The sequence below is a fragment of the Amblyomma maculatum genome, chromosome 4 (assembly GCF_055883805.1).
Source record: "Amblyomma maculatum isolate TAMU_Amacu chromosome 4, ASM5588380v1, whole genome shotgun sequence".
Lineage (NCBI taxonomy): Eukaryota > Metazoa > Arthropoda > Arachnida > Ixodida > Ixodidae > Amblyomma > Amblyomma maculatum.
Window position 1 is genome coordinate 37597230 of NC_139347.1, and position 11312 is coordinate 37608541.

General features: G+C 49.3%; 1 protein-coding gene across 1 annotated transcript; it reads right to left on the reverse strand.

Moving 5' to 3' along the window:
- Nucleotides 1–1355: 1355 nt before the first annotated feature.
- Nucleotides 1356–2726, reverse strand: LOC146190741 (uncharacterized). The gene has a single exon (XM_084599833.1). It carries the CDS (start codon nt 2703–2705, stop codon nt 1833–1835), a length of 873 nt encoding a protein of 290 aa, XP_084455959.1. The 5' UTR covers nt 2706–2726; the 3' UTR covers nt 1356–1832.
- Between the last annotated feature and the right edge of the window lie 8586 nt (nt 2727–11312).

An 11312-nucleotide genomic window follows, 5' to 3' on the forward strand; every position in this document is an offset into this window, starting at 1 on the left:
ACGCATTACCGCCTAAATTGTAGATGTGCGTATGTTTATGTGTCGCTCAGCGCTCTGGCTTAAGTCGTACTGCTGTGCTTAAAAGCAGAGCCGAAGACTAGCAGAAACCTTCGTACATTTCACCTTGGCTACTCGGAGGGTCCTCGAAAACCGGCAACGGGGGAAGACTATAGCATGTCAGCGATATAAACAGGCAAACAAAATAAAGAGAAATTTTGAACATGAGACGACTCTTGTTTTGCATGTCACTTGAGGCAGTCAAAGCGATCATGTCATACGTAGCCACTTATTAATCGACGAAAACTCTGTGGTTGTAAGTTTGCGATGTGTATAGGATATGAGAGGGCTTATACTACATGGGTGTAGAGAACGAATGAAGAAGTACCATGAAAAATTCATCTATCCAGTCCTGACGTTGTTCAACGGGCACTGGGCTACCTCTCGTGCTTTTCTAAAGACTACGTCCATGTAAGGCGCTGTTGGATCGAAAGATGACTGCTTGATTATGTGTACAAAGACTACTTGCTTTCTCGAAAAACTCGAAAATTACAGGTAAGAACGCGAGGAGTACAGGGGACGGTATTGTGCTTGAATTAACTACTTCGAAAATATAAATAAGTCTAATAGCGAAAAGGCCTTGGATCACCGCTTGAATATATGTTGAAAGCTGACCGATTCTCTAATACCATGAGGGAGGAAAAGGGAAAAGTATCAAAGAGGTGCCTTGACTTTTCCCTCAATCCCACGGTGTCTGGTAGTATCAGCGCTAATCGGGCACTTGGGAATGAAGTACAAGATACTGTTTTTAAATAAACTGGAGGAGAGTTCGAGACAGTGTTACTAGTTGAAAACAGCTATGGGGTAATCTTAACGCAGTGCTAGCACCAGGACCGTTCTTACTTCGCTCCGTCAAATGTTCTCCTGGCACATCGACGCATGCTCTATCGTGTCAGAAAATGAGCACGTTCTAGTAGAGAGTTGTATACAGGTCAGATTGTCGCCTGTTGTGAGAATTACGAGGGAAAAGGCAAGACGTAGGTGTATAGAATTAAAACAGGCACTACCTCTGCCGACGAATTAACTCGACAACGATATCGAGTGGTCGCAGGACAGGAAACAAGGTGTGCACAGTAGATTAAGCGGGCGGCAACACGCCATCCTTTCAGCACCGTCAGTGCTTGTTCTCCATTTGAAACTGCGATGGAACGTAGCAACCATATGCGGGTTACCAGCCGTGATCCGGGCTCGTCGAAACCGAGCACCGCCACACGTCCCACGCAGTCGCCGATACACTTGAGGCAAACTCTCTCACGAAAAAAAAAAAAGAAGTGATGAAAATACTGAAGCGTGTGGCCTCGTGCATGTCCGAGTAATCAATATAGATTGGTCCCACAAGGCACCTTTGCAGCGGCTGCGTACCAACTATGACATTGGTAGGCAGCCGCACACAGCACAAATTCCCTTAGCTGTACAAAACCATTCTTGTCTCCGTTACTCGTGGTCTTCTTGACGGCCATTTCTGCGCTCACTTTTAAGCAAAAAAAGTTGATGACGGCTATCTAGAACAATCTTCCTACCCTCATTACTGACTTGTAAGTTCCGTGACAACACAGCTCAAGCAACTCGGGCAGAATCGCTAGTATCGTGTGCTAGCACCTGGGGCCACTTGTAACCGTGAAGAGCACACGGATGCTGACGTCAACGGCATTGCATCACCATGAGCTCAACTTGAAGCCCGACCGCATTGTGTGCCCTCCTTTCCCCACACCTCACACACAAACACTCACTCACAGACTCGCACACACAACTCTTGTGGCGCGTCCACAACGTAGTTAGATCAAGGCCCGGACCATGTAGCGCACTGGTCCGATGCCTTCCAGCTGGAAGACTTGCCCGGCCTTCTGGAAGCCCATCTTCTCATACACAGGCTCGGCCGAGCAGCGGGCCACGCACCATATGCACACAGCTCGCTGCTGAATGGCATGCTGTATGCACGTCGATATGAGCCGGGAACCGAGGCCGCGACCCCGAAGTGGAAGGTCCACAGCCAGTCCTCGGATGCGCCATGAGTTGGCCTCCGAAGCAAGCCGGACTGCTCGGTCCACGCTGGTCTGCGAAGGGTACGTCGGTCGTTTCCACTCCGATGCTGTGACGATGCCGGTGTTAGGGCACACTTGCGAGCTCCTCGATGAAACTGGACGACTTCCTTGGTAGTAGGCCTCTGTAGTTACCTCAATGTCTTCGGCCGCAGACACTTTGGCACTGCCCTCTTTGGAGACAACGCGCGGCGTATTTTCCGATTCGGACGACGCATCGAGGGTAAGCTTTGAAACCTTCTCGGATATCAGTTCGTTCGATTCGCTTCCTAGTTGCTGGCCGCTCACCCCTTTGCCAGGCTGGCTGCCTTGATCTAGGTCAGAGCCTTCGTTACACACTTCAACGTTGGTATCAGCGGAGGGGCTGCAGTTGTGGTGCGGCTGAGGAGGAAGTCGTTGGGTCTGGGGAAAGTTGAGTGGCTCGTTGAAGGCGGACGCCACGCCGACCAGACGGCCGTCGACGTAAGCGCCGAAGTGCGCAGTGGTGGGAAGGTCATCCCCGCGATAGTTGACACATGCTAGGTCTGGTCGGAGCACCATCTTCCGGAGCGACAGCGTTTCAGAGGCTGCGATGTCTCGGACGAAGATCTGCAGCGATGCTTCCACCATTGGTCCGCGCCGCTTGGAGCCCGCCCTGCACACAGCAACAGTAATTCTCAGATACCGCAGGCATAGGACGGTCACGATTTATCGTGGCAGCGTTAAAGGTACCGTGCTTTTCTGAGCAAAAAGGAAATCACGATAACATATGACTCTGGAAGGTGGTAACTGGCAGGTGGCATCGACCTTGGCATTCATTGGTCGTCGGGCTGTGTGACGTCATGATACCACATGACGTGATTGCGGGAGTTACCAACTTGGGTATGTCCTTTGGGATGAGAAGGTGGCATGGGAATTGAATCCGCGGGGACCCTTAGACCCCGAGCCAAACACATCGACGAGTCAGACTCCTGGGCCATGGGGGCACCTTTGTACGGCTTCGTTAATGTATGGTTATGTCAGGTGGTATTTAATATGACGTGTGCCTTATGGTGAGTATGTACGAGATAATGCAGACACTAAGGGATTATAGCTTAAGCGAGTAACAATGTGCGTGTGCGTGAACGAGGATCTACAAGGAGAGCACCATTATTCCTCGATTACTCGCTGATCGCTCTCGAGCAAGGTGGCGCACTTGCTGCGAGGTGGTGCGTCTATAGAACTGCTGCCTTTCGCAGTGCATTCCATCTTTGAATTGGATTCCTCTCTTGCCGCTGATTCGTTCCGCCGCTGCGAGGACTTCTGCGTGGATAGTGAGTAGAGGGCGGATTTAGATGGGTGGGTGGTTCTGGAGGCTATCTGTGGTGGGTGGTGCTAATGGAAGGTGGGATGCGAATATAGCGCAACTTAGGTCGCAAGCGTTAGCACGAATTATGGGTTCACCTCCACTCTCATGTGGAAGGAAAGCTCACATTGTTCGCGGCCAATGAATTCAACAGGAAGGTTTCGAGCTGAGATGCCGCGTACACGGTATGGTGAAACTTCGCGTTGTAATAAGTCACACAACAAACCCTCGCTGTAGGATATAGTACCTCATAGTAGCAGTATATTTCGGCTAGTATACCAACGATACATACTTCTCTTCAGACTTCTATAACTCTGAGGTCAGTATATAACGCAGAAATTCCATTATAACAAACCAGCCAATGGGAGGCGCAGAACGGCGCGCGCGCGAAGCGCGCCGCGTGCGAGCCAATCAGCGACCCGAAAACGGCCTTCGGGAAACCGGCCCGAACCGCCGCTCGGCTTGAGCGACGCCATTTTGAGATGGCTCAACCCTCGCTGTAGGATATAGTACCTCATAGTAGCAGTATATTTCGGCTAGTATACCAACGATACATACTTCTCTTCAGACTTCTATAACTCTGAGGTCAGTATATAACGCAGAAATTCTATTATAGACACGCATATGCATGAATAATATATATATATATATATATATATATATATATATATATATATATATATATATATATATATATATATATATATATATATATATATATGGTTGGTTGGTTGGTTTGTGGGGTTTAACGTCCCAAAGCGACTCAGGCTATGAGAGACGCCGTAGTGGAGGACTCCGGAAATTTCGACCACCTGGGGTTCTTTAACGTGCACTGACATCGCACAGCACACGGGCGCCTTGCTTTTCGCCTCCATCGAAAAGCTGCCGCCGAGGCCGGGATTCGGCGGCAGCTTTTCGATGGAGGCGAAAAGCAAGGCGCCCGTGTGCTGTGCGATGTCAGTGCACGTTAAAGAACCCCAGGTGGTCGAAATTTCCGGAGTCCTCCACTACGGCGTCTCTCATAGCCCGCTTTGGGACGTTAAACCCCACAAACCAACCAACCAACCAACCAACCATATATATATATATATATATATATATATATATATATATATATATATATATATATATATATATATATATATATATATATATATATATATATATATATATATATATATATATATTTTTTTTTTTTTTTCTGGTTAATGGGGTTTAACGTCCCAAAGCGACTCAGGCTAGGAGAGACGCTGTAATGGAGGGCTGCGGAAATTTTGACCACCCGGGGTTCTTTAAGGTGCGCTGGCATCGCACGGTACACGGATGCCTTACTTTTCGCCTCCATCGAAAAGCGGCCCCCGCGATCAGGATCGAACCCGCGTCCTTGGGTTTAGCAGTCGATCGCCCTAACCGAAAAGCCACCGTGGCGGGGCTATATTTTTGAAGGGCACCAACTGTTGTCAAGGAATTATACCGCCAAGTGATTATTGAAATACACATCGAACATTGTGCCACAATTAGCGGTGAGAATGGCGTATCTAGACTCCCACTTCACATCTGGTGGACGTGCCGAATCGAAGCAACAAGCAGCGTGGTGGATTTTTTTTTTTCTGTTTTCTAATTTGTTATCGTGTGCGCCTGTTTTATAGCCATTAGTGGGCCGCTCACCGACACTATCACGCCAAGCCAGTCGATCGAATGCGCTGGCGGAGTGCGCGTGCCCCTACACACGGTGGCTTCAGTAGAAGCCAAAAGCGTTGCGCCCTTGGAAGATAAACACACCGAGAACCCCACCTGTCGTAGGGAACGCACGCGAAGCCAAACGGTTGCGTTCCCAGGCCTTACAAGTGAAGCAGATGCTGTGAGCTGCCGCGAAAGAAAGAGTTTTCGAGCTTTTATTTTGTCTACCCCCTTTCATCTTTATTTATTTTGAAGCATTGTGAATAGCATCAAGCATAAAAAAAAATAGCTTCCATTCTCGGCAAACTCAGACGAACATTGTCGGCAAGCTTCGATAAACCTGAAGCCGAATTTATTCGTAAACTTCCCAACCTTTACAAAAAAAAAAGAAAAAGAAAAAGAAAGAAATCGTTCGCATGCACGGGATTGAGTGTGGGATTCGCAAGGCGGCCGAAGAGAGGGCGATGCGTCGAGCGCACTGGCCTGCAGGAGGACGAAGCGGCACATAAAGCACCAAAAACAGCGAATGAAGCCAAGTGCGTTGTCTAACTAAATGAGCGTTTGGTGGCGTAGGTCTCCAAAGGGAGAGGTGGTGAAGGGTGGCAGTTCCTGGCCCTACGGGGCTGGGACGGTAGGTCAACGGCGCTTACGGCGGGTGCTAGCCAGCCACCGAATTTTATCTGTTGTAGGCCGTCATTGCACCCGCCACCGCTTAGGTGGTGGACGACGGCTGTTGTTGCGGCGCGCGTCTTTATCTCCCTCTTCTTTTCCTTTCTTCTCTATTTTCTCTTCTGTCCGTGTGCTGTGCGATGTCAGCGCACGTTAAAGATCCCTAGGGGTTCGAAATTACTCCGTAGCTCTCCACTACGGTTCCTCTTTCTCTCTTTTTCCTTTCACTCCCATCTTCCTCCCTTCCCTTACGGCGCGGTTGCGGTGTCCACAGAAAACAAGTGAGACAGTTACCGCGCCTTTCCCTTCCTATGAATAAATCAGTTTTTTTTTTTTCTGTCCGCACGAGGCAGCGGAGGTGGCTCAGCTACAGAGCCAGTAGCAGGCCCGTGCATTTTTTTTTCCTTCTTCCTACACAACAACAACAGGTCTAAAAAGGTACGAAATCACCCTGACAGACCACATGCGCAGTCCAGTACGACGACCATAAGCGTACAAAGGCAAAAGCGGGGTCATGTTCAGGAACCATTATTACGGGGCATACTTATGCTCCAGCTTTAAGGGTATGAGGCTGTAGCGTAAGCGACCCCCCTTCACATAAAGCCTCGCATGGCTAAGGGTAGCATGCCTGAGTCGGTAACAAAGATCATTGGAAGTTTGATTCTTATTTCCCCCTTCCCACCTCAAATGAGCAACCAGAGTTAATTCTGACATCGTCCGTGTGCTGTGCGATGTCAGCGCACGTTAAAGATCCAGCTAACTTCCGAGCAGTGGGAGGCCGTGCTGCTCAGCTCCGACCCGGAGATCCAACTCCGGGCAGTGGAGCGGGCCAACGAGGTCGCGGTTAGCCACGGACTGACGTCCATCTAGCGCGACCAAGAACTCACCTTGAACCACTCTCTGCAGGTGAATAAATGTTTTCCAATCCAATCCAATCCCCAGATGGTCGAAATTACTCCGTAGCCCTCCACTACGGCTCCTCTTTCTCTCTTTCCACTTTCACTCCCACCTTCCCCCCTTCCCTTACGGCATGGTTGAGGTGTCCACAGAAAAAACGAGTGAGACAGTTACCGCACCTTTCCCTTCCTATAAATCAATCAGTTTTTAAGTCGCAGAATGCATAGAAGAATCAGTGTTCGTCATGTCAGTTATCAGCTACCACTCGCCAAAGCCATGAATATGATTTTTGGCTCACAATACCGAAGCCGACACCGACGCTAAGGCGCCGAATTTCCTGCGTAACGTGCATTTTAACACTATCATGTTAAAAGGCCCGACTATGGCCCGAGTGTGGGCATCATCATCATCATCATCATCATCATCAAAGAGGAGCGCTATGGTGCGTATACCGGTTTCCATCTACTCTGTATAGGCGAGGAGATAGAATCATTATTTTCACAGTCCAGGATGGATAGGCAATTTCTCGAACACGCGATACTCCCCAATGAATTCCGGACAAATCAGAGCTCCTATACACGGGGCCAACAACCTGCAGTTTTATGAGGAATGGTGAGGGGACAGAGGAGTAAATGTAGTGGCTCGTATCACTTGTTTCGAAAAAGACTGTGCCGAAAATGGAGCGCAATATATTTCACTTTACACCATTCGCAGCGGAGACGCGTGTTTGGGTTTTGAGGAAAAATACTTGGATGCCATGTACGGCAGAGGGGCAAACAAAACAAAAAAAGGACGACTAGCGGCGCCCCGTCGAAGGTTATAACTTTCTCTCCTCCGCCTCACGGCAACGGACGCGAGAGGCGTCCGCTGCCCGGTGAGATGACTGTCGGGCGTGTTTTTAATAAACCCGGCTTCGCTCCCTGATGGCTCCCTAACGGCCACTCGCAGCCGGATTCATTTCCAGCCAACGACTCGCCCCCGCGCTTCAGGGAAGCAGGGCTGCCGGCCGGGCATGTAGCCTATACAGGTATCCGATAGCTCGCTAGCAGCAGCTCAGCAACAAGACAAACGTAAAGCATTCGAGGGGAGGGGGGACTTCTCTATGCATCCCTCTACGTTACTGAAGTTTAGCGTGGGCATTAAATCACGACGAGCATAAACCAATATAAAATTAAAAAATTGACAAAAAAGAAAATTTCACACCGTATAAAAGAAAGAAAAAGAACAAATAAAAACTGGAAAAAAAAGAGGGAAAAAGGGAGGGGGGAGTGTAAATCAAAGCCATGGAGGTTTCCTCGTACATTACTATTGCTTGATGATTTGCCCTTTGTATGTTCTGGAAAGATGGACTGTGGCAGATTTAGTAGAACTACTATATTTGTATGCAAATTGATTATTACTGAATGGAAGGGGAGGCGATGGTTCAGTTATACATTCAATTATTCTCCTATGGTGTCTTGTTGCTTCCATCTAATTATATGAGAAAGGGTTCTCAATTGTTAGTCATTACTCAATGGACTTTTGGACATTATGATCACAATTGCTCAAAGATGAAAAGACAAAATCTTTTCCGTTTTTTTTTTTTTTTTTGTTTTGTTTTTGAGGTTTTGTGACTTAGGTATTGCTACTTCACTGGCCAAGAAATATGCCTGGCTCGGAGGTTAATACACTTATTCATCCATCCTGTAGGTCCTGGGGGTGTTTGGGAACAGTGGGCGGAACGGCCGAGTTTGGTCGACTCAAGGGGAACGAGATGATACCGACCCCATACGTTACTGCAGCACCGATGCTTGCGATGTATGGCTATGCAACAGAAAAATCGTCTCTTTATTTCGCATGCCTAGCAGTCCTGCAGTTCACGGCCATATACATTTATTCTCAAATAGTGATCACATTTGGTTTCCTTATTAGTTTCGTGGACCAAGATATGGGAGTATTTTATAACAAACTGTGCGAAGCGCAAATAAACAAGGTTTATTTACCTTTAACATTTAAATTAAACAAAGTAAGTGTTGGTGAAACACTGCAGCTAGCCGGGAAGAAGAATGTCTGGAAGTCATGGCTGCTTTCCTCGCCGTTCTGTAGGGTGGAAGGCATTTTAAAGTTTCCGACAACTCCCCAGACCATGCTTAAGTCATACCGAGGGCAGGAATTACAGTAACCGGGGGAAAAAAAAAATACATCACAATTGCTGCACCGCTCTTAGCTCTAGGTTTTCATTGATAGTTTGGTTTGGTGTGTGAGGTTTAACGTCCCAAAGCGACTCAGGCTGTGAGAGTCGCTTTCATTGAAAAGAATTTCCTTGTCGCTAAGATTCAATGTGTTTCTGTCTCCATCGAAGCAAAATAGAAGGGCAGAACTGGGAAGCTACTTCTAGATATCTTCGTTTGACTGCTTAGGTTAGCCTTGTCGTTCTCGATTAATCTATTTGGTAGGCGTTTTATTATGAAGGCGCAAAGCACAAGCCAATTGGAGCCAACGTGATAAGGGGAGAAGCTTTCCATTTGCATATATGCATCGATTATTGGATAAGAGCACTCGCTTCCCCTGGAACTGCGGTTTTGGGGAATCCCTTTCCACACGATTCCCCACCTAAAGCTAGGACCAACCTGGAGGCCACAAAGGACCACCTGCCCTAAATCACGATATCTGGGGCAAATAAAGTTGTTACCAAGCAAACTTGCTTTGGGGACTTCGTGGTAGTTCTGTGGTAGTGACTCCGAGTCATAGAATGAGGAGGAATAAACGAGTTGAAAGCACAGCTAGGCCCCGTTTAAAGTATACATACCGCAGTTTTTCAATGCAGTCGACGATGCACACTAAAAAAATTGTATGTATTTGCTTAGCGTAGTAAGCCACGGAAGAACTCAACAGTAGTATTTTGTTGCTACCTGCGGGCACACCACACAACGGAGCATGCGCTTAAGACCTCGCCCTCTTGGTAAAGTTTCCTCTGGCCAGATTCACAGTCTGGTTCTGACCTTTAGCTACACGCTGAACACGCAGTGCAGGTGCACTTTCTCAAAAAACAGACGACGCCAAATCTTGCGAGATTACCCGTTACTAAAGCAGCGGTCTTCCAGGAACAGCGGTTGGCGTTCTCACTGTTTATTTGCTAATTAACTCAAATCACCGGCCGCTGGTTCACTGAAGTGGAAACACCACGACGCCAATGAACTCCGCTGAGGTTGATTGTTCTGGGAAACGTCAAAACGCCGGCTCCCGCATAAAGCATGAGGGAAGCACAATCACACTGTTGAGATGTCATGTATCGAATGAAGGGTTGCGCAGTGAATTCCACGCGTACCGTGCTACCGGTGCCAATATCCATCGCAGGAGGGCACTGGCTACCTGAATAGGCAGACCGCGCGTGCGCCGTGTGATTACTATGACTCAGCACGCTCTAGCACGCGGACAAAGCAGACGTTTTCCTAGACAGCTGCCTCCAGGAGAGCAGCCGAATGAAGAATGCGAGATCAAGTTACAGCTAATTCGATTTATAAAGCCCACTTCAACCTGACAGGTAAGTGACGGCACAATTGAATTCACGCGGTGCCGAATAACCACTCGCCGCTTGGCTGCGCTAAGTCTGGTATAAGTGCGCCGGATCGAATGGAAAAGGATGAGGGATCGGGCCTGCAATGAAGGCCCATTCATTCTCACCTGTCGATCAGACGCGACGGCTCCTTACAGCTCGCCCGAAGGTCGGGCCCCTTTGACGCCGGCTTTACCACTCAGCCCACCACTTGCAGTGCACTTTGCTGAGTGGCGTCACGGGCACACACGCACACATAAAAAGAAAGAGTCCTCCCCCGTACCCCCTTCCTTTCTTGGCGTGTAGGCGGCGGCGTCGTCAGTGGCGCCGGCCTAAGCGCGGTCCACGACGCTGGGCTCGCAGCAGCGGCGGCGGCAGCACCGGACGGCCGCTATCCTTAGCGTGACTGGCCGTAGAGGCGCGCTTTTCGCAGACCCGGCGAGCCCGGGAGAGCGCGCAGCGCCGCGAGCGCCTGCGCCGGCCAGCTGACGTCGACGCTGCTTGAAGAACGAAGGACTGCACTTCCCCATTTCGAGAACGGCTGGAGAAGAAGGGAAGGACACTATGCGTCCGGGAACGAAAGGAAGCCAAGAATACGGGGAAGGGAAAAGAAGGGGAGTGAGGGACACCGTCGAACGCCGCGCTCCGCAGGCGCTGCAGTCGCGCCACCGCCGATCACCTTCTCCCTTGCTCTACACTTTCTCCCGATCTTCCTTTCTTTCCTCGATGTTTCCCCTATACAGAGGCGCGCCTCGCGCGTTCTCGAATTTTTAGCTTTGCCGTCGGCTTCCTCGTTTTCCCGTTGCCCCTGACGACGGTTCATTTGTGCAGCGACGACGACGCTTTCGTTAGGCGGCAGCCGGCTCTTCTTCCCCATTTGGTGCGTCCGCTTTCATTTTGATCACCGCCTGGCCGACGCACACCCCTCCCTTTTCTCCCTGCTGCATGTCCTTGCCTGCGGTGGCAAATGTTCGTTCCCTTCCCTCCCCCCCCCAAAAAAAAAGAAAAAAAAAAAGAAAAAGAAAAAGTGAACGCACCGTCAATAGCGCGCTAGCCAGGTCACCGCCGGTCTGCGGGAGCAGTTCGCCAGACGACGTTGGCATCCCTTATT